This window comes from Microcaecilia unicolor, chromosome 1 (genome assembly GCF_901765095.1).
Source record: "Microcaecilia unicolor chromosome 1, aMicUni1.1, whole genome shotgun sequence".
In the NCBI taxonomy this organism is placed as follows: domain Eukaryota; kingdom Metazoa; phylum Chordata; class Amphibia; order Gymnophiona; family Siphonopidae; genus Microcaecilia; species Microcaecilia unicolor.
In genome coordinates, this window is record NC_044031.1 from 491,186,607 (window position 1) to 491,210,930 (window position 24,324).

At 44.9% G+C, this 24,324-nt stretch overlaps 1 protein-coding gene across 6 annotated transcripts in view; it reads right to left on the minus strand.

The window, feature by feature from the left end:
• The window catches only part of RB1CC1 (RB1 inducible coiled-coil 1), a 387,073-nt gene that overhangs the window by 226,919 nt on the left and 135,830 nt on the right, over positions 1–24,324 (minus strand). For all 6 annotated transcript variants that reach the window (XM_030214384.1, XM_030214360.1, XM_030214376.1 and 3 more), the window contains one exon: positions 11,729–12,137. In XM_030214384.1, the coding sequence (XP_030070244.1) occupies positions 11,729–12,137 (409 nt within the window). The remainder of the gene's footprint in view (positions 1–11,728; positions 12,138–24,324) is intronic.

A 24,324-nucleotide genomic window follows, 5' to 3' on the forward strand; every position in this document is an offset into this window, starting at 1 on the left:
TCTGACGACCCTGGTTAGACTTGTAACTATCACTTTAGAGGTACTTTGGGATTATCTCAGTGAGTTGAACTCTTCCCTTAAGAAGCTGATGGTTAAAAGCATGAGGAAAGCAGAGTTGTGTTGGAATCTGTTGTGGAACTTTCTCAGGGTCTGATTGAGAACAGCAGAATAACTATGGTAGAGATTAAGACCCAAGAACTTTCTCAGTTGACCCAGAGAAGGATAATTTGTACGTACACAGAAAGGTGAAATATATGGAAAAGTTAGCGAGACATAACAATTTGCGCTTTTTGAATTTTCCTAGATCCCCTTTTAATTACACCTATAGAAATGGTTAGTAAGTATTGTATGGAGGTGTTAAAATTGCCATCTGAGTCTTTAGTCACCTATTGTTAGAACTTCCTAGCTGGTTCTTCAATGGGTTAACCAGCCTGTAGGCCATGAACATCCTGGCCAGTTCAAGTCTGACCTCACTGGGTTTCTGGAATCTTCTCCGGAAATTTTAATTCAAAGGACTATCACGATTGTTACTTTTTTTCTAATCTTGGGATTTTTCCTTATTATTGTGGACAAATGTTTGAAATACTTCCCATTTTGTTATTTAGTTATATGGAAAAATGATTTTCTTGATTGCTTATCATGGATATTTTTTATGTGAAGTATTATTGAATTTGCATAGATTAAAAAAAAAAAGAAAGAAAGAAAGATGTAGTCCTTTATTGTAGTATAGCTTCAAGTTGTTCTATTTCTATAACACTCTACAGGCATGTTTACTAAAGAGTGGTAAGCTTTTGCACTTCCCGTGTATTATGTACAAAAGTAACGCAAAGCTTCTGTGGTAAATGCAGGAGGCATGCCCAGCTTCTGCCCTGCATTTACCACACATGGAAGAGAATTACTGCAAAGGCACTGTATTAGACGCAGTGCTAGCTAGTGAGTGCCCACAGTAACAGGCACTACATGTAAAAGTGTGGGGACCTATCATAACTGAGAACTCTCATGGTGGTACACCACCCCCCACTCCACATCTTTGTCCCCAATCTCAAGACCTACGCCTCCCAATCTCATAGTAAACCCCTCCTATCATCAGCCCAACTCAATGGACTCCAAGCTGAATAGCCCCGATCTTATGGCTGATTCCCCAATTCCAAGCCTGACCCCCTCATCACGCCCCAGAATCCTGAACACCAAGAACCCACCCAAAGAGCCTAAGCTCCCCCCATCCCAACAAATTACCAGGGGCCTGCTGTAGCAGTAAAGGGCATCCCCAGTGCAGAAGTCACCCTTTCTTGACACTCAGAGTCTGAATCAAAAATGGTGCCTCTTCCCCCAGCAGCAACCTCATGGTGCTACGGTAGTATGACAAAAACTGCTACTTTTATTTATTTTGATTGTTTTAGATTGTAAGCTCTTTGAGCAGGGACTGTCCTTCTATGTTTAAATTGTACAGCGCTGCGTAACCCTAGTAGCGCTTTAGAAATGCTAGTTAGTAGTAGTAGTAGTTTTATATACTGCCTTTCAAAAGAACAATCTAAGCTGTTTATTGTGCAATGTTAATGGCTGCTCAGTTGTCTGCAGTTGCAGCACACCACCTGTGTGTGGAAACAGCTCCAAACTAGGATTACCTTCTACCAACAAAGACGACCCCCTGAGGAGAGGTACTTGACTAACAATGTTCAGTACAGCTGTTCATGTTTTATTGGAGGGGCAAGCTGAATGAGGCACAAGAAAAATCAAGCAATTTATAGAACCAAATTTTTACTATATACCCAGCAGTTTCAAAATCCAACTCTTACTACAAATTTAAACCAAGTGTAAAAACATGGATTTTTAAGTGTCCAGGGCCTACAGACTTTGAATTAAAATATTTCTCCTATCTATGAATGCTAATGGAAAAGTATAACAAAGAATTTCAACAGTTCAAGAGCCAAGATATTTAGCACCACCAACAGACTGCAGTGCAGAGGGCAAAAGACAGAAAGCTCATTCTCTCATGAAGAAAAGCAGGACAGAGAGACAGAAATATACTTCCTCTTTCTTTCCTTTCTCTTATATTAGATGTCTAGCAAACTCAAAATAAATAAGCAGTACAGGTAACTATAAAGAGCAGAAATCTGAAAGCACATAACCAGAAAAAATGAAGATAGAAATCACTTAGCAGTATGGAAATCAATTAGCGAAACCATAACCAGAAAAAAGAAGTTTGAAATCACTTAGCAGTATGGAAATCAGTTGTCTGCAGTTGTAGCACACCAAAACTGTGATACAGTAAAATGTTGCAGTTTAGACAACAGGCAAGGCAGTATAAAAGATGGAATTCCCTACTAGTCCCAAAACTACCCCTCCACATGCCATGCCACCCACAAAATGATACATATCCGAAAACGACCTCTACAACTGCCCTACCAGGCTGTAAACTGCCCCTGTAACTGCCTCAGATCTAAAAAGTGCCCCCTGCAACTGCCACACATACTGCCCCCACACCCACAAAATATTCCTTCCAAATGCCATACAACCCCTAACTGCCCCACCTCCTAAAACCACCTTCTGAAAACTGTCCCTCTACAAAATATACACCAATTGCCCCATCATTCCACAAACTACCCCACCACCAAAAAATAACCCTCTACAAACTACAACATACCAAAACACAAAACAGCCACAACTGGTTGGAGGAAAAATTCTAGACCTAGTCCTTAGTGGAGCGCATGGGTGGTACTGATCGGATTTGATATTAGCTTTGAGTAAGTATACATAGGAAATCAAATACGTTACTGTTTAACTTTAAAAAAGGAGACTATGATAAAATGAGAACGGTGAAAAAAAAACTTAGAGGAGCAGCTGTGAGGGTCAAAAATTTACATCAGGCGTGGATGCTGTTCAAAAACACCATCCTGGAAGCCCAGGCTAAATATATTCCGCGTATTAGAAAAGGAGGACGGAAGACCAAACGACAGCCGGCATGGTTAAAAAGTGAGGTGAAGGAAGCTATTAGAGCTAAAAGAAAATCCTTCAGAAAATGGAAGAAGAAACCGTCTGAAAATAATAAGAAACAGCATAAGGAATTTCAAGTCAAACGCAAAGCGCTGATAAGGAAGGCTATGAGGGACTTCAAAAAAAAGATTGTGTTGGAGGCAAAAACACATAGTAAAAAATTGTTTTTAGGTATATTAAAAGCAGGAAGCTGGCAAAAGAATCGGTTGGACCGCTAGATGACCGAGGAGTAAAAAGGGTGATCAGGGAAGACAAAGCCGCAGCAGAGAGATTAAATAAATTCTTTGCTCCGGAAGATTTGGGTAGGATACCGGTGCCAGAAATGGTATTCGAAGCTGACGAGTCGTAGAAACTTAATGAATTCTCTATACACCTGGAGGATGTAATGGGGCAGTTCTACAAACTGAAGAGTAGCAAATCTACTGGACCGGAGGGTACTGATAGAACTGAGATATGAACTTGCAGAGCTATAGTTACTAAGGTAAAATTATGTATAATCATACCTGATAATTTTCTTTCCATTAATCATAGCTGATCAATCCATAGACTGGTGGGTTGTGTCCATCTACCAGCAGGTGGAGATAGAGAGCAAACTTTTGCCTCCCTATATGTGGTCATGTGCTGCCGGAAACTCCTCAGTATGTCGATATCAAAGCTCCATCCGCAGGACTCAGCACTTAGAGAATTACACCCACGAAGGGACACTCTGCCCAGCTCACCACCGCCGAAACGGGGGAGGGGAATTAACCCAGCTCATCCCCACACAAGTGGGGGAGGGGAATCCGTCCAGCTCATCCCCGCGGAGCGGGGGAGGGACACCACACCCGCCGATGCGGGGGGATCTGGCTTATCCTGCAACCGCAACCGCGGGAGGAGCTGACTGACCCTAACACCGCCGAAGCGGGAGGGGTACAAAGCTGCCCTACAGCCGCACGAAGCGGGAGGGAGTGCCGGCAGAATTTATGTCTCAATCCAGCCCCGTAAAACGGAGGGGAGAGGAATGCAGCAGCTCACTGTAACACAAACTCGTCTCAACTCTTGAAGAATCCAAGTGAAAGAAGAACTTGAACACGAAGTCCTCCTGAAGTAACTGAAGGCTAAACTTGAACCTAAAATTCAACCAGAATATAAACAGTACAGATATCTGGGAGGGGCTATGGATTGATCAGCTATGATTAATGGAAAGAAAATTATCAGGTATGATTATACATAATTTTACCTTCCATATCATCAAGCTGATCAATCCATAGACTGGTGGGATGTACCGAAGCAGTACTCACCCAGGGCGGGACATAGAAATCCCTGACCTCAACACTGAAGCTCCAAACCGGGCCTCCGCCCGTGCAGCCACAGTCAAACGGTAATGCTTGGAGAATGTATGAGCCGAAGCCCACGTTGCCGCCTTGCATATCTCTTCCAAGGAGACGGATCCGGCCTCTGCCATCGAGGCCGCCTGAGCTCTCGTGGAGTGAGCCTTCAGCTGGATAGGCGGCACCTTCCCCGCGGCCACATAAGCCGTTGCAATGGCTTCCTTGACCCATCTTGCCACTGTAGGCTTAGCAGCCTGCAGACCCTTACGAGGACCTGCAAACAGGACAAACAGATGATCCGATTTCCGGAAATCATTGGTCACTTCCAAGTATCTGATGATGACTCGTCTCACATCCAGATATTCAAGAGCGGAGTACTCCTCTGGGTAGTCCTCCCTACGAAAGGAAGGGAGACAGAGCTGCTGATTCACATAGAAGCGAGAACCAATCTTGGGCAGGAAGGCAGGCACTGTGCGAATAGTCACTCCTGCCTCAGTGAACTGCAGAAAAGGCTCTCGACATGAGAGCGCCTGGAGCTCGGAAACTCTTCTGGCTGAAGTGATAGCCACCAAAAAGACTGCTTTCAACGTCAGGTCTTTCAGAGATGCCCTCGACAAGGGTTCCAAAGGCGGCTTCTGCAATGCTCTTAGCACCAGGTTGAGATTCCACGCAGGCACCACTGAGTGCAGAGGAGGGCGCAGGTGATTAACTCCCTTGAGAAAGCGCACCACATCTGGCTGCGAAGCCAGGGAAGCACCCTTCAGGCGGCCCCTGAAGCAAGCCAGAGCCGCTACCTGGACTTTAAGGGAACTGAGCGACAGGCCTTTCTCCAGACCTTCTTGCAGGAACGCCAACACTGAAGAAATTGGAGCAGTGAAGGGAGAAAGTGAGCCTGCTTCACACCATGCTGCAAAGATACGCCAAACCCTGGCGTAAGCAGTAGAAGTAGAGCGCTTCCTCGCTCTCAGCATAGTGGCGATGACCTTGTCTGAGAAGCCCTTCTTCCTCAGACGCTGCCGCTCAATAGCCAGGCCGTAAGACCAAAGGGAGAGGGATCCTCCATCACCACGGGACCCTGATGTAACAGGCCCTGCTCCACTGACAGCCGCAGAGGATCGTCGACTGAGAGCCTGAACAAGTCCGCATACCAGGGACGTCTGGGCCAATCCGGACCCACCAGGATTACCCTGCCGGGATGCTTTGCCACCCGGTCTAGCACCCTGCCCAACATGGGCCAGGGCGGGAACACATAGAGGAGCTCTTGTGTCGGCCACTGTTGGAGAAGAGCATCTACTCCCAGGGATCGAGGGTCCCGTCCTCTGCTGAAAAAGCGCGGCACTTGGCCATTGGCCGATGACGCCATCAGATCTAGGCTCGGCTGGCCCCAGCGCTTCGTGATGTCCAAGAACGCCTGAGCAGATAGTTGCCACTCTCCGGGCTCCAAGGTATGGCGACTGAGAAAGTCCGCCTTGACATTCATGACTCCGGCAATGTGGGCCGCTGAAAGCTGCTCCAGGTTCACTTCCGCCCACTGGCAAAGACTCATAGCCTCCTGGCTAGAGGGGCGCTCTTGGTACCTCCCTGGCGGTTGATATAGGCCACAGCCGTGGCATTGTCCGACAGGACCCGTACAGGCTTCAACACCAGTACCGGGATGAACTCCAATAACACCAACCGAATGGCTCTGAGTTCCAGGAGGTTGATAGACCACTTGCCTCTGCAGGAGACTAGAGCCCCTGCGCTGTCCTTCCCAAGCAGTGGGCTCCCCAGCCCATCAAAGAGGCGTCTGTCGTGACGACAATCCACTCCGGGGTCACCAGAGGCAATCCTGCAGACAACTTGTCTGTCTGCGTCCACCAGCTCAGCGCCTTGCGCACTGCTGGGTCCACGGGAAGGCGCACAGCATAATCCTCCGACATCGGAGTCCAGCGCAGCAGCAGAGATAGCTGTAGTGGTCTCATATGAGCCCTGGCCCAGGGCACTACTTCCATCGTGGCCGTCATAGAGCCCAACAGCTGCACGTAGTCCCAAGCCCGAATAGGAGAGGCTACTAGGAACTAGTCCACCTGAGCCTGAAGCATGACAATCCGATTGTCTGGCAGGAACACTCTGCCCACTTGGGTGTCGAATCGAACTCCCAGATACACCAGGGACTGAGTCGGGCGCAGCTGGCTCTTCTTCCAGTTGATGATCCATCCCAGGGAGCTCAAAAGAGCAACTACCCGGTCCATAGCTTTGCCGCACTCTGCATAAGAGGGGGCTCGGATCAACCAGTCGTCCAGATAAGGATGGACTTGTACTCCTTCCTTTAGCAGGAAGGCCGCTATGACCCCCATTACTTTGGAAAAGGTCCGCGGAGCAGTAGCCAACCCGAAAGGGAGGGCTCTGAACTGGAAGTGTCGTCTCAGGACTGTAAAACGCAGAAAGCGTTGGAGAGGAGGCCAGATGGGAATATGCAGGTACGCTTCCTTGATGTCCAAGGAAGCCAAGAACTCTCCTGCCTTCACTGCCGCTATAACAGAGCGGAGAGTCTCCATGCGAAAGTGCCTCACTTTCCAGGCCCGATTGACCCCTTTGAGGTCGAGGATAGGCCGGACAGAACCTCCTTTCTTTGGAACCACAAAGTAAATGGAGTAACGTCCCTTGCCAATCTGATTTTTTGGCACCGGAACGACCGCACCCAGGCGGATCAGGTTGTCCAAGGTCTGCTGCACTACCACAGCTTGACCGGAGACTTGCAGGGAGAGAGTACAAACCCGTCTCTTAAGGGTTGGCAGAACTCTAGCTTGTAGCCGTCTCTGATGACTTCCAGCACCCACGCGTCTGAAGTTATAGTGGTCCACTCGCCCAGAAACGAGGACAGCCGTCCTCCAATCTGCACTGGGGCGTGGACCAAGGCCCCGTCATTGGGTACGAGACCCTGGGGGAGAACCGGAGGGAGCACCTCCGGGACGGCGGTCTCTGCGAAAGGAATGCTGCTTGGGGGAGAAATTCCTCTTGAAGGAAGAGGGGGCAGAGGAACCCGACTTGCCCGGGCGGTACCGATGGGCTTCCTGCAACCGTCCTCTGGAGGTATCGGGACGAGTACTAACCCGAGCCCTGACCTCTGGTAATTTCTTGCCCTTAGACGTGCCGAGATCGGTCACGATTTTGTCCAGCTCGACCCCAAAGAGCAGCTTGCCTTTAAAAGGCAATCTAGCCAGGCGGGATTTAGAGGCGTGGTCAGCAGACCAATGTTTCAGCCAAAGCCACCGCCGCGCAGAGACTGTCTGAGCCATGCTTTTAGCTGAGGCTCTCCAGACATCATACAGCAAGTCTGCCAAATAGGCTAAGCCCGATTCCAGGGCCGGCCAATCAGCCCTCAAGGAATGATCCGAGGGGGAAGCCCGCTGCACCATAGTCCGGCACGCCCTGGCCACATAGGAGCCGCAAACTGAGGCCTGCAAACTTAAAGCAGCTGCCTCAAAGGACGACCTTAAGGCCGCCTCCAATCTTCTGTCTTGGGCGTCCTTTAGGGCCGTGCCACCTTCCACCGGCAACGCCGTTTTCTTAGTCACCGCAGTGATTAAAGAATCCACGGTAGGCCACAGATAGGCCTCACGTTCACTCACAGCCAAAGGATAGAGGCGGGACATAGCCCTAGCCACTTTAAGGCTCGTTTCCGGGACATCCCATTGAGCCGCAATTAAGGTGTGCATGGCATCATGCACGTGGAAGGTTCTAGGCGGGCGCTTCGTCCCCAGCATAATGGCAGAGCCAACAGGGGCTGAGGGAGAGACGTCCTCCGGAGAGGAAATCTTCAAAGTGTCCATGGCCTGTAACAACAGGTTGGGCAAATCCTCTGGGCTAAAAAGCCGCGCTGCAGAGGGGTCATCCGCTCCATCCGAGCGGGGATCTATCTCCTCCAAGGAATCCGCAAAGGATCGTTGGGAGACCTCAGACACGCTGCCCTCATCTACATCGGAGGAGACAAAAGTCCTCCAAGGCCTGGAAATCAACCCGAGGGCGTTTACCTCTGGGAACCTCAACCTCTTTATCAGAAGAGGGAGCAGGGGCAGCGTTTTGCATGAGGAAAGCCTGATGCAGCAGCAAAACAAACTCGGGGGAGAAACCCCCCAGACTGTGCACTTCCGCAGCCTGGGCAACAGCCCTAGACGCACTCTCAACCGGCGCTCGCAATAGCGGGGGAGAGACATGCTGCGCATCCAAAATGGCGTCCGGCGCGAAACTCCGTGAAGGAGCCGCGCGGGAAGAACGGCGCTTAACTTTAGCCGCTTTTGTGCCGTCGCCCAAATTAAGGGCGTTCATGGCATTAATGTCTCCAACCTCAAGGGCGGCCCCGAAGAAGCCGTCCGAGCCGCGTGGCCGGCCAAGATGGCGGGGGCGAGGAGCGGGGGATGGGCGTTTATGGCGGGAAAAAACCGCCACGCCGGAGGAACGACCGGGACATTCATCGGTCACTAAACTATCACCCATCAAGGGCGAATCAGGTTGTAAAACCCCCGCATCCCCTCTAGAAGCGCTCCAGCGATCCGGGGAGCGACCCTTTGCGCCCTCGCCCTCCGACGCCATTGCCACGAGGAGAAGAATCGGGGAACCCCCTGCCCGCTATAAAAAGGTAAAATTACCTGCTTGCCGCTCCGAGCTGTAACGAACTGGTGTCCCAGTGAGTAGCTGCAATGAACGTTTAAAGAAACGTCGAATTAAACGCCTTTAAAGACGTTTAAAATTTTTTTTTTTTTTTTTTAAACGGAGCCAGCGGGAGGGGGGAGAAAAGGAGGGACCTGGCACCACCAGGTTTGCACTTGCTCAAAAGAGCCCTCAACCCCAGACCTCAACAAAACCTAAGGATTAGGCTTGGAGGCCTAGCCAGAGCTGCTGCTGTGTGTGACCACCACCTGCTGAGATAGAGAACATACTGGGGAGTTTCCGGCAGCACATGACCATATATAGGGAGGCAAAAGTTTGCTCTCTATCTCCACCTGCTGGTAGATGGACACAACCCACCAGTCTATGGATTGATCAGCTTGATGATATGGAATATGTAATTTATCCTTAAAATCGAGCATGGTACCGGAAGATTGGAGAGTGGCCAATGTAACGCTGATTTTTAAAAAAGGTTCCAGAGGAGATCCGGGAAATTATAGACCGGTGAGTGACATCGGTGCCGGGCAAAATGGTAGAGACTATTATACACAACAAAATTACAGAGCATATATTCAAAAGCACTGATTAATGAGACAAGTCAACATGGATTTAGTGAAGGGAAATCTTGCCTCACCAATCTACTACATTTCTTTGAAGTGGTGAACAAATGTGGATAAAGGTGAGCCGGTTGATATTGTGTATCTAGATTTTCAGAAGGTGTTTGACAAAGTACCTCATGAAAGACTCCAGAGGAAATTTGAGAGTCATGGGATAGGAGGTACTGTCCTATCGTGGATTAAAAACTGGCTAAAAGATAGAAAACAGAGAGTAGGGATAATGGTCAGTATTCTCAATGGAAAAGGGTAGTTAGTGGGGTTCCCCAGGGCTCTGTGTCTATTTATAAATGACCTAGAGATGGGAGTAACTAGTGAGGTAATTAAACTTGCTTATGACACAAAATTATTCAAAGTCATTAAATCACAGAAGGATTGTAAAAAATTACAAGAGGACCTTACGAGACTGGGAGTGTAAATGGCAGATGACGTTTAATGTGAGCAAGTGCAAGGTGATGCATGTGGGAAAGAGGAACCCGAATTATAGCTACATCATGCAAGGTTCCACGTTAGGAGTCACGGACCAAGAAAAAGAGATCTAAGTGTCGTAGTTGATGATACGTTGAAACCTTCTGCTCAGTGTGCTGCGGCAGCTAAGAAAGCAAATAGAATCTTAGATATTATTAGGAAAGGAATGGAAAACAAAAATGAGGACGTTATAATGATGTCAGAGAGGGCAGGACATGGCAGATGGAAGCCGGCGGGGCCAGTATAAGCAGGGAGAATGAATCGTTGCAGGCGCCGAGGACACCTGTACAGACAAAGGAGAGGGACAGAGTTCAGAGACAGCAGTGCAGATGTCGGGATGATGAAGAGGAGAGGGAGAAGATGTGGGGTAAGTGAAAAAAAACCCTCTCTTATGTTCTTAAAAAATATCTCCAGGAAGATATTTGTAGTGTGTGGTTTGGGGGGGGGGGGGGGGGGGGGGGGGAGGACATGTATGTGTAGAAGGGCCCATCCAAAATACTAAGTCTGGCTACACCGCTGAAATGTTTGTTACTTTTTGGGATCTTGCCAGGTATTTGTGACCTGGATTGGCCACTGTTGGAAACAGGATGCTGGGCTTGATGGACCTTTGGTCTGTCCCAGTATGGCAATACGTATGTACTTATTTACCCTGCAACTATCCTACCACCCCACAAATTCTCCCAACTCCAAAACTAGTCACCTGCAACTACACCCTATATGGTCCAAACTACTGTCGCCCCTCAAATTTGTCACCTCACAAAGTGCCCCCAACCCATGCTTCCTCCCCTAAAGACACAACACATAGAATATAGATATACACCCATACACAATCACATGCAGCCTCCACAAAGACACACACAGGGAATGTTTATATTTCCTTATCCTTTTATTTCAGTATTCTTGTTGATAATTCTATTCTTAAAATTATTTTGCAAGAATCATACAGTGAATTCCTTATTTTACATTCTCACTGTTCTGTAGTGTCCCAGCCCCCCAAACTGCCTCACTGCCAAAACTTATGCCCACAACTGCCTCACCACCTCACAAACTGCCCCCTCCCCAAAAACAAACCCAACAACTGTCCCACTACCTAGAAAAGTGTTGCCAGCCACAAAAACTACCTTCACAACTGCTCCACCCCTGAAAGTTGTCCGACTATAACTGCCACACCATCTCACATATGGCTTCAATCCCCCCAAAATACCTGCCGTAACTGCTCCACCCCCCTGCATTCTACCTCACCCACAAAAATTACCCCTACAGAAGGTATAGTTTGAGCATTTACATGCATATATGTCATTATTGTAATCATTTATGCACACAATAGGGGTCTAAATGTTAGCACCTACTTTACAGAATTACTCCCTACGTGCGTTACTCTATCTTCCTACCACAGTTTCCATCATACATATAGTTACTTTTGTCTGCCACTTCTTGTGCTTCCTGGCACTTATTATATTCTTGGCAAGTTACTAAAATATAACTGAAGTGAGCAAAATTAAATATAAACACCAGAAATATGCGAAAGCAGTAGGATGAGAAAATGGCACAAATGTGCTAATACTAAGACCTTTAGGAAAAGCCAAGAAAACTTACTTGACACTGAATTGAAAATACAAAAGATTTAAATCTGGAGTCAATGTAAAGCTAAAAAGTAAAAAACAAAAACAAAAAAACCAGAACACATCTACTTACTCGACTCATAGAATCAAAGCATTTTCTGACCAACGATTCCACATCATTGGGTCTGTCTTGTACATTGATCCAGTCTAATAAAGAAACGTTGAAAGAAGGAACATCCCTATTATTGTGCTCCTCTGAAGTTTCAGTGTTCTGAACAAAATCCATATTTCCTTTCATATTTTCACATATGCTGTCCTGAGTTGAATGATCCACTGATTTGGAAAATGAATCTAACAAAGATTTCTCCATTTTAGGTTCATCCGAATAAAGCACCAGCTCAGTGGACTTCTCATTCTCTTCATTTTCTGTCCCTCCACGTTCAGGACAGGAAACTAGTCTTCCTACAGACATTCTGTAGCTACTTCGGGTTAAGCACTCCAGTAGTGGGATCTTGGCCATAACAGAAACAGCTGCACCTAAGCTGAAAATGTTAAATGATAAAAAGATATATAAAACCAATATTAAACATTTAGTTAAAAATCCTAATTAGTTATTAGTTAACTGGGCTAATTAGGAGCTACCAGAACAGTCTGGAGAACCCAATACAGACAACTCATAGGCACCCCTTACCATATAGAAAAGAAGATTTAAGCTCAGGGGTTCTCAAACCAGTCCTCAGGACACACCCAGCCAGTCAAGTTTTCACGATATCCACAATAAATATGCATATTCATTGTGGGTATGTAGAAAACCTGACTGACTGGGCGTGTCCCAAGGACAGGGTTGAAAATTCCTGGTTTAGAGAGACAGGAAGGGAGGGAAAGCGACTGGATGGAACGAGAGGGGAAGAAGATAGAGGCCAGCAAAGAAAATCAAAACAGCAAAAAAAGAAAAATAAAGGGTATAAAAGAAATCCAAATCAAAACTAGATTAAAAAAAAAAAAAAGGGAGTGAAACAAACCAAAAAGCTAAAGCTACAAAGAACAGATAATGAATACTGACACCTTAAAATTTCTGGATAACAAACTGTTTTTAATATTTTTTTCATACATTTATCTATCTGTACTTATCAACCATCTTTATGAAGTGATTCACCCAAAGTGGTGTGATTTGTATGTGTTTTACATATAAAAATAGCTATGAGAGTGATGTACAACACTGCAAAGTAGCTGAACATGAAGGATTTCACATACTTAAGAGCCAAGTGACTAAAAAAGTGTTATTTTGTGTGAATACCAGAAAATGAGTGAAAACATTCAATAGTGCAGACATTTTGGGGGTAATTCTATAAAGAAGGCATTAGCATAAATGATGAAAACCCAGCTACACAATACCTACATGTATATCTTCAATAGAACACAGTTTGCAGGTGAGCATGTATGGAATCTATACACGAGCCTCCTGGCTTCAGTATTTGCACTATACTACACTTTGCATATGCATCTATACCTGGTTATGCTAGCATTCTATAAAGGAAAAGAAAAAATTAAGGCATACCTGATCATTTTCTTTCCTTTAGTCGCAGCAGATGAATCCAGGAACTGGTGGGTTTGTATCTGTCTACAAGCAGGTGGAGATAGAGAACACTAAAAACAGGCACTGACCCTCTGTGTACTGGTCCTTCTCCCTTTACTATAGCATAAATCCCAAAACAGAGAAAACAATAGGAACATCACTTAACTCACAATAAAAGAAACACACTCAACCGGAGAGAACAATACTTAAAACAGAGTAACTAATGGCATTGTTTAATATCGATTTTGCTGAAAATAACCACAGACTGCAACACGGAGGGATCCTGGATTCATCTGCTGAGACTAAAGGAAAGAAAATTATCAGGTATGGCTTAATTTTTCCTTCCTTAGCTTCAGCAGCAGATGAATCCAGGAACTGGTGGGATGTACCCAAGCACTCCCTAAATCGGGCAGGAAGTTGCAGCTCCAGAGAACCGCCACTCCAAAGCGCACATCTTCCTCTGCTGCCACATCCAAACAATAATGTTTAGCAAAGGAAAGATGTGACACCCATGTCGCCACCCGACAGATGTTGAGAACGGAAAACAGGCAAGTCTCCGCCGAAGAAGAAGCCTGCACCCACATGGAATGGGCTTTCTAAGCCTAAGTCAGAGACTTTCCCGACAAAAGGTAAGCTGAAACAATCACCTCTTTAAGCCATCGCGCAACAGTGGCTTAGACGCTGGAAAACCACATCGTGGCCCGGAAAAAAAGACCAGAACACCGAAACTCATTTGACAACTGTAAGTACTGCAAAAGAACCCGCCAGACATCCAAAAGGCGCAGCTGCCGAAAAGAACCTGGGCAATCCTCCTTTTGGAAAGAAAGCAGAAAAAGAGGCTGATTCAAATGAAACGCCAACACCAGCTTAGGAAGAAACGAAGGCACCGTGCGGACCCTGACCACAGATTCTAAAAACTGCAAGAAATGATCCCAACACGACAGGACTTGAAGCTCTGACACCCTACATGCTGATGCCATGGCCACCAAAAACACCGCTTTAAGTGTGCCGAAGTGGCTCAAAAGGCACCGACTGCAAAGAATGCAGCACGAGCTTCATACTAACAAGCTCATTTTCAAAGCACTTAGCCTCCCAAAGTTCCATAGAAACCTATGGAACTTAGCCTCCCAAAGTGCTTTGAAAATATGCCTCTAAATGACCTAAATAAATAAATAAAAATTATCTGTTCTTATAAGACACTTCTGAAGATCAGAAACTACTTAATGGGAGCTACATATATGTTCATGGTTTATTTAGAGATTTAACATAGAGCCATGATGAAGATGCCAGCAGTATGATCACACAAAAATTATACAAAAATATATGGACCATTCAACTACTGTTTGTATATTCTAAATGTGTTTTTGCCATTAGCACTATAATTTAAAACAATACTGAATACTGTACTGTATTGTGCCTTGTGATAAATGTGCTTGTGTCTGTGTAAGGTTAGGCCAGAAAAAAAGTAGTTTAGCTACAACAGGCTTCTTGGAGGACAGCAGAATAATCAACCTCACATGTAGGCGAGACCATTCAATGATGCTGATTTTAACTTACTAAAAGAGAAATCTGTGAAAGTTTTTAAAACTTCTCTCAACCAACATTTTATTTATTTTTTTATTTTATTTGGATTTTTGCTCATCTTTTCAGTAGTAGCTCAAGGTGAGTTACATTCAGGTACACTGGATATTTCCCTGTCCCTGGAAGGCTCACAATCTAATTTTGTACCTGAGGCAAAAGAGGGTTAATTGATTTGCCCAAGATCACAAGGAGCAGCAGTGGGATTTGAAACGGCCACCTCTGAATGTCAAGACCAATGCTATAACCACTAGGCCACTCCTCAACTCACTTAATGGCCTCTTATACACAACCCACCTCTCAGAGCATTCCACTCTTATATAACAGCCAAAAATAATAATTCTATAAGAGAAGGAAGGCAGGTAAGCTCTTTGAGCAGGGACTGTCTCTCTTTGTTAAATTGTACAGCGCTGCGTAACCCTAGTAGCGCTCTAGAAATGTTAAGTAGTAGTAGGAGTGTGGAGGAGTGGCCTAGTGGTTAGGGTGGTGGACTTTGGTCCTGGGGAACTGAGGAACTGAGTTCAATTCCCACTTCAGGCACAGGCAGCTCCTTGTGACTCTGGGCAAGTCACTTAACCCTCCATTGCCCCATGTAAGCCCCATTGAGCCTGCCATGAGTGGGAACGTGCAGGGTACAAATGTAACAAAAAAAACAAACACTAGGCACAAATAATCAACTTTGCTCTCTCTTCAAGTCCAGAGAGAATAGCCAATCGTTTTCCTGAATAATGGGAAGAAGGGTGCCCAGGGAAACCATCCTGAACTTTTCTTGGGCTAGGAATTTGTTCAGGTACCTCAGGTCTAGGATGGGACACATCCCCCTGTCTTTTCTGCACAAGGAAGTACCTGGAATAGAATCTCTGCCCTTCTTCCCCCCTTGTGGAATGGGTTCGACCGCATGGGTCTTGAGAAGGGCGGAGAGTTCCTCTTCAAGTACATGCCTGTGCTGAGAGCTGAATGGGCTCTCAGTGGGCAATTTGGAGGTTCGGAAAGCAAATTGAGGGTATATCCGAGCCGGACTATTTGAAGAACCCACCACCCAACTGGCAAGTCATCCAGAATGGACACTTAGACGGTGGCTATGCTCTGCTGGAGCCAGTCAAAAGCCCATCTCTTGCTTTGCTGGGGAGCAGCAGGGGCCCTGGGTGATGCTATTGACTGGAATGAGCATGCTGGGGAGACTGAGCAGGCTGGCGAGTCGCAAGAGTGTACTTACGCCTGGAGTAGTAATAGGGAGCACTCCACGACTTGCCAAAATACCTCCTGGATGAGGAGGCAGTTGTAGAAGATGCCCGGTGAGAGACAGAAGACATATCATCACTATGCTTCTTGATTTGGTCAGGACCTTCTCAACCTTCTCTCCAAAAAAGATTATCCCCCAAGCAAGAGGCATCCGCCAACCTCTGCTAGACAGAATGGTACAGGTCAGAAACACGGTGCCATGACAGTCTGTGCATTGCAATACCTTGGGCAGAGATCCTGGATGCCACGTCAAAAGTGTTGTAAATGTCTCTGGCCAAGAACTTGCGACACGCCTTCTGCTGCTTGACCAACTGGCGAAATGGCTCGGCCTGCTCCAGAGGGAGTGCATCAACCAAGTCTGACAGCTGCCGCACCGAGTTCTGCAAGTACACGCTCATGAAGAGCTGGTATGACTGGATACAGGCGATGAGCATAGAGGACTGATATATCTTCCTCCCAAAAGAGTCCGGGGTTCTAGTTTCTCTGCCTGGGGGAGCAGATGCATAGTCCCTAGTACTCCTGGCTCTGAGAGCAGAATCCACCACCATGGAGTCGTGGGGTAACTAAAACATCATCATTTCAGGTTCCCCATGGATCCGATACTGGGTCAATTTTCTTGGAGACCACAGGGATAGACAGAGGTGATACCCAGTTCCTAACGAGGACTGCCCTGAGTACCTGATGGAAAGGAGCCGTCACTGCCTCCTTGGGGGGGGGGGGGGGGGGGAGGTGTAGTCCAGGACCTCAAGCATCTTGGCCCTGGGAACATCCTCCACTTCTACGGGGAATGGAATGGTATCAGTCATTTTCCATACAAAAGAGGTGAAAGAGAGGCTCTCAGGTGGAGAGAAGAGCTCATAAGGAATCACATAGGGCTCGTTGGAGGAAAAGTACCTGGAATCTTCTTTTGATGCCCATGAGCGCTCCTCCTCGATGTTGGATAGCACTTCCCTAAAGGTCTTGTCTTGAGGCCGAGGACCCATGTCCTCGAGAGCGGCGTTAAGAAACTGGCTCCCGTCTCAACTCCAGCAAAGCTTCCTCCACCGACGTCAAGGGGTGTTGGCTTGGGTGGCTGTTGACATTGATGCCACAAGCAGCAGAGGTGTTGGAGACCGCACCGCAGGCTAAGGGCCAGAGTGAGAGGTATGCACCCCTGATACTGATGCACACCGCTGAATTAGGCCAGCCAGGAGATCAGGGAGCAAGGCCCTGATGCACTCATCGAGGGCCACCATCTGGAAAGACTGTTGTGTCAGCTGAGGTGCAAGTTGCAGAATCGCTGGGGCGGTGCAGAAGCAGGATCTCAGCTGCTTGGAGACACACGAATCGGCACCTCCAGGAAAGAGGGGGAGCGGTCCTCCCGGCATCTACACTTCTTGGGTGCTGAATCCCTCTGTGCCTAGGAGTTCCTGGCACCATGAATCGAAGGAGATTAGTGTCGGTGCTTCTTGGCCTTTGCCCGATGCACGCCACCCATGCTCCTCAGTGCTGACAAGGATAACGACGAATCCTCATGTTGCCTCGAGGTCCCTTCCACGGGGGGCCTACATAGCAGGAGGCCTTGAGCCATGTGTAGACCCGCCAGATGTCTCACTGCTCCCAGTATCACAGGGCCTCGAAGCAGCCATCTCTACCTGGGCTCCTGATGTTGGTGCAATGCTCAACGTCGATGCCGATGCCTCCAACCTCGATGCCAATTCCGACGTTGAGGGACCGGACCAGGCTCCAAATATCTTTGCACGTTGAGCCTATCGGGAAACCTGGGTCTTCTTCTTCATACGAAGGGAGAGGACACAGTTGGCTGCGCTATGGTCAGGCCCACGGCACTGAAGACACCAAGAATGGATGCCTTTCCTCAAAATGGTCTGGTTGCACCGAGTACAACGCTTGAAGCCACTGGGCGTCTTCATGGACATGGAAGGAAAAAAACGCACGAGCCAAATCAAAAGACACAATGGTGCCTGAAAACGGTGAAAGGAGGCACAAAGAAAAACAGCCTGTGTCGAAATAGAAAGGCAACAATCGCGGACAAAAAATACTCAAGAAATTAAGGAAGAAGAGTAGGTAGAAAACACTGCCGAAGGCACTGAAAAATCAAAAACTGCTCTCACCATCACAGAAAGCAGCTGCTACATGCAGAAAAAGCGAAACTGAAGCTGCGCGTTCACGCGACGGGTGGGAAGGCAGTAGCACATGCACGCTGGACAGCAGTTCATGCTCCTGAAAGCTCAATTGTTTACTATGGCAATATTGCCAGGCCGGGCAATGCGGCAACGGCGTCTGTCATCCATGAGAATAAGCAAGCTTGCTTGCCCTCATCAGAAGCAAGAAGCCAGTAAAAATAATCAGTTGGCCCTCTAGATGACCAAGGGGGTAAAAAGGGCACCCAGAGAAGACAAGGCCACAGCTGAGAGACTAAATGAATTATTTGTTTAAGTTGTCAGCAAGGAAAATGAGGGAGCGATACCAGTGCCAGAAATGGTATTCACTACTGATGAGTCAGAGATACTGAAACAAATCTCTGGACACCTGGAAGATAAAATGGGGCAATTTGATAAATTAAACAGTAGCAAATTGCCTGGAATGGATGGTATATATCCCAGAGTACTGATATAAATGACAGAACTGAAAAATGAACTTAAGAACATAAGAATAGTCATACTGGGTCAGACCAATGGTCCATCTAGCTTCCTACAGTGGTCAATCCAGATCTCAAGCACCTGTCAGAAACCCAGTTAGCAACAACATTCCATGCTACCAATCCTGGGGGAACAGTGGTTTCCATCATGTCCATCTCAATAACAGATTATGGACTTTTCCTCCAGGAACTTGTCCAAACCTTTTTTAAACCCAGATATGCTAATCACTGTTACCACATCCTCTGGCAACGAGTTTCCAAAGCTTAACTATTCTTACAGTGAAAAAATATTTCCTCCAATTTGTTTTAAAATATTTCCATTTAATTTGATCGAGTGTCCCCTGATCTTTGTACTTTTTGAAAGAGTGAAAAATCGATTCACTTTTACCAATTCTACACCAACCAGGATTTTGAAGATCTCAATCATATCCCCCCTCAGCAATCTCTTTTCCAAGCTGAAGAGCCCTAACCTCCTTAGCCTTTCCTCAGAGCTACTGTTAGTAATATATAATTTATCTTTAAAATCAAGCATGATACTGGAAAACTGCAGGGTGGCCAATGTAACACCAGTTTTTTAAAAAGGGTTCCAGAGGTGATCTGCCTAATGTCGGAGCAGGGCAGAATGAAATTACTGAGCATATACATAGTCATGGATTAATGAGACAAAGTCAGCATGGATTTCATAAAGGGAAAACTTGCCTCACCAATCTATTACATTTCTTTGAAGGCGTGGATAAACATGAGCCGGTTGATTTTGTGTATCTGGATTTTCAAAAGGCATTTGATAAAGTACCTCATGAATGACTCCTGAGGAAATTATAAAGTTATGGGAAAGGAGGTAGTGTCCTATTGTGGATTAAAAAATGGCTAAAAGATAAAAATCACTAAATAGCTCCAGTATTATTGAATACAAAATATCTTTATTAAACACGTGTGCTTCAAAACCTGCTCACGTGTGTTTAAAACCTTTATTCACAAACAATGTTCTCTTATATCTTTCATACTCATTCACACCTTTTAGTACCTGCATAGAAAATCTATAACAAGGAGGATTTATGTATACATGACTTTCTTGAATATCATTACACACTGTGTCAGAGTTCATAATTTCTTGTCTCTCAAAGAGACTTCACAGAATTAGAAATACGGGACCTTTGCATGTTCAGAGCCACGGCAGTTGGGTCCCGGCCTGAGAAAGTCCTTTGTTGGCACGCTGCCAAACAGAATTGGTTAAAGGGATATGGTGGTTCCTCCTGATGAAGAGAACGAAATGCGGTCCTGCATAGAGGAGCCGATGCTTGCTTAAGGACTGGAGTAACAGCAGTTATGAGATTGAAAGTCTCATTCTGCTTATGTAGTGCCTGAAATCTATTGCAAGTGGAGTTGTTCATCCCCAGAGAAGTGTGTTGGGGTTTGTCTTGAACTTTCATGAAACTTTATGTGAAACCGGAAACCGGAAGAGCAGAGTGAATGGACACATGCAAAGGTCCCGTATTTCTAATTCTGTGAAGTCTCTTTGAGAGACAAGAAATTATGAACTCTGACACAGTGTGTAATGATATTCAAGAAAGTCATGTATACATAAATCCTCCTTGTTATAGATTTTCTATGCAGGTACTAAAAGGTGTGAATGAGTATGAAAGATATAAGAGAACATTGTTTGTGAATAAAGGTTTTAAACACACGTGAGCAGGTTTTGAAGCACACGTGTTTAATAAAGATATTTTGTATTCAATAATACTGGAGCTATTTAGTGATTGATAATACGAGTGCTCCAGCAGCTCTATTGAGTCCCTAATTGTATAACATTATTAAAAGATAAAAAGACAGAAAGTAGGGTTAAATGGTCAGTATCCTCAATAGAGAAGGATAGAGAGTAAAGTTCCCCAGAGAACTGTGCTGGGTCACTGCTTTTTAACTTATTTATAAATGATCTAGAGATGAGAATAAGTAGTGAGGTAATTAAATTTGCTGATGACACAAAGTTATTCAAAGATGTTAAAAATCACAAGAAGATTGTAAAAAATTACTAGAGGACCTTACAAGACTACAAGATTAGGCATCCAAACAGCAAATGGCATTTAATGTGAGCAAGTCCAAAGAGATACACATAGGAAAGAGGAACCCAAACTATAGCTACATGATGCAAGGTTCCACATTAGAGAGTCACTGATCAGAAGAAGGACCTAGGTGTCATCATTGATGATAGGCTAAGAAAGCATACCAAGTGTTAGGAATCATAAGGAAAGGAATAGAAAACAAAAATGAGATTATTATAATGCCTTTGTATTGTTAGATGTTGCGACCACACTTTGAATACTGTGTGCAATTCTGGACACAGCACCTCAAAAAAAAAAAAAAAGATATAGTAGAATTAGAAAAAGCACAGAGAAGACGGACAAAAATGATGAAGTGGATGGGATGATTTCCCTATGAAGAAAGACTAAAGAAGCTAAGGCTCTTCAGTTTGTAGAAGAGATGGCTGAGGAGAGATATGACAGAGGTTTTTAAAACACTGTGCTGAGTGGAACAGGTAGACATGAATCGCATTTTTACTCTTAACAAAAATTTCAAGGACTAGTGGGCAAGCAATGACGCTACTAATATATTTTTTTTTTAATCCCAGAAAATATTTCTTCACTCAACGTGTAATTAAATTCTGAAATTTGTTGCCAGTTAGCAGTGTTAAAAAAAACCTTCTGGAAATGTTCCTAAAAGAAAAGTTTATAAGTCATTATTAAGATGAACTTGGGGAAATCTATAGATTGTTTTTAGGATAAGCAAAATAAAATCTGTTTTACTCTTTTGGGAACTTGCCAGGCACTTGTGACCCAGATTGACCACTTTTGGAAACAGTATACTGGGATTGATGACCCTTTGGTCTGTACCAGTATGGCAACATTTGTGTTCTTATATTACACTGAAAGGATATACCAAGGACTAAGGTGTACCTCAGCAATCAGTTCTGAGTATAGACTCTACCAAATAAAAATGTCAAGCAGTTTTTCATGGGACAAGAGAAGAAATCTAGAACCTTGCCTTCAGATTAGATGGTAAATCTCTCCGCTACATGTTTATTTTAGTGGATTAATGCTCAGAAGCCAAAAGTAAATTAGACACTAGCTCAGAGATAGTATAAGCATCTATTACTTCACACTCAACAACTAACCCAGAGGAGCAGATGACTGGATACTAGAATGAGATTCCCTTGGATCTGCAGTATTAGAAAGTGTCCCACTTGATTTTTCTGATTGCTAAATCCAACAGGATCAAAACACGCAGAAAAAAAAAAGCTTCCTGAAACATAGTTCTCCAGTCTCAAGTTTAAGGCTTTTACCATTTGATGTACTGGAGGACATATATACAGAGGTCTCTTCACCCAATTTAGGGAGAAAGCACCAAACAATCTGCTTTTTGATCTCCTTCTGAAGAACCAAGTTGGCACCTTTTTGTTCTGGGTTGTGATTAAAAGATCGTTCTCAACAAGTGGCACACCAAAGACGCTGTTTCTTAACAGCCTGGTCCAGAAATCACTCACGAGGGATAACTCTTGGCACAGTCTGTTTTCCATAACATTTTCTGCACCTATCAGTGTCTTTTACTGTCATCCTATTTGAAATACCCAGTACCACATTTTGGCATTTTTCCAACCCCAAAGAAAATCACGATCTTTCCTACTTGTTAAGGTAGAACATGAACAAAAGAATAGTCACATTCGGTCAGTATGGCTATCTATTTTTTTTGTCTGGATTACAACAGGTTGGCCACCTGATTTCTGAAAACCTGAAGAGGGTAATTTTATAACAGAGTACCTAGGTTTGGAGGTAGAAAAGGCACCTATTTTTGGTCTATTTTACACAGAAGCATGGGCAGTTAAGTCTTTTTATAAAATGTTAGCACAAATTCTGCAGAACTCATGCCTAGACTGAAGGCACAAAAATTTATATGTGCTTGGGAGCAGGTCTAACTTCAAGTGCGTATAGTATGTGCACAAATCACAACGCCACTTAAAATCCGTTCAAACTCCTTCCCTGGACATGCTAACTAGAAACGTGCAACTATGCACCTAATTGAACTTCTCATTCTTACAAAATGAGGACATTATAATGTCTTTGTGTCACTCCATAGTGCAACCGCACCTCGAATACTGTGTGCAATTCTGGTCACTGAATTTCAAAAAAGATATAGTAGAATTAAAAAAGGTAGAGAGAAGAGCAACAAAAATGTTAAAGAGCATGGGATGACTTCCTTATGAGGAAAGGCTGAAGTGGCAAGGGCTCTTCAACTTGGAGAAAAGAAGGCTGAGGGGAGATATAATACAGGTCTATAAAATAATGAGTGGAGTGGAAGAGGTAGACGTGAATAGTTTGTTTACTCTTTCCAAAAATACAAGATCTAGGGGGCATGCAATGAAGCTACAAAGTTGTAAATTTAAAATAAACTGGAGAAAATATTTCTTCACTCAACGTGTAAGTAAACTCTGGAATTCTTTGCCAGAGAACGTAGTAAAAGCAGTTAGCTTAGCAGGGTTTTAAAAAAAGGTTTGGCTAGATTCCTAAACGAAAAGTCCTTAAGCCATTATTAAAATGGACTTGAGGAAAATCCACTGCTTATTTCAAGGATAAGCAGCATAAAATATATTGTACTGATTTGGGATTTTGCCAGGTACTTGTAACCTGGATTGGCCACTGTTGGTGGAAACAGTATGGTAGGCTTAATGAACCTTCGCTCTGTCCCAGTATGGCAATACTTATGTTCTTATGTACATAATTAAGAGTTTTAGGAATAGACAACGCTTATAAATGAAATATATCAATCTTTATTTATAAGCGTTGTCTATTCCTAAAACTCTTAATATATATTTTTGTTCTTCCTGAGGTACCACAAATCTAGATCTAAATAAGCTTCCTGTACCCCCCCCCCCCCCTCAGCTGAACATATCTGTGGATATGTAGGTACAAAATAAGCACTGCATAGAGAATTATATACGACACTATATGTTCCTATATAACACAGGTATATGAGATTATAATACATGGCAATATCAAGCATTATGAACCTGACTTTAAAATGCAGACTGATTTATTTAATCTTTCACTGATAAAGCCTGTTGCTTAATGAGCCTCGGCCTTGCATACAGACAAGAGAATGGTGCCAAGGGTGCCAATGTACCAGAATAACAATGTTGTTGTTGTTGTTGTTATCAGCACCAGGCAAAGACTCTCAGAATGTCTCTTGCAGCTGGAGAGGCGCTGTGGCTGGCAAAACTGCATGTTGTATCTGAAGGCGACGAAACAGTGCAACAAGGCGGTGGCCGCAGCTAGAAGGTTGTTACGCTGTATAGAGAGAGGTGTGACCAGCAGAAGAAAAGAGGTTTTAATGCTCCTATATAAGTCATTGGTGAGGCCCCACCTGGAGTATTGTGTTCAGTTTTGGAGGCCGTATCTTGCTAAGGATGTAAAAAGAATTGAAGCGGTGCAAAGAAAAGCTACGAGAATGGTATGGGATTTGCGTTACAAGACATATGAGGAGAGACTTGCTGACCTGAACATGAGACTTGCTAACCTGAACATGTATACCCTGGAGAAAAGGAGAAACAGGGGTGATATGATACAGATGCTCAAATATTTGAAAGGTATTAATCCTCAAACGAACCTTTTCCGGAGATGGGAAGGCGGTAGAACTAGAGGACATG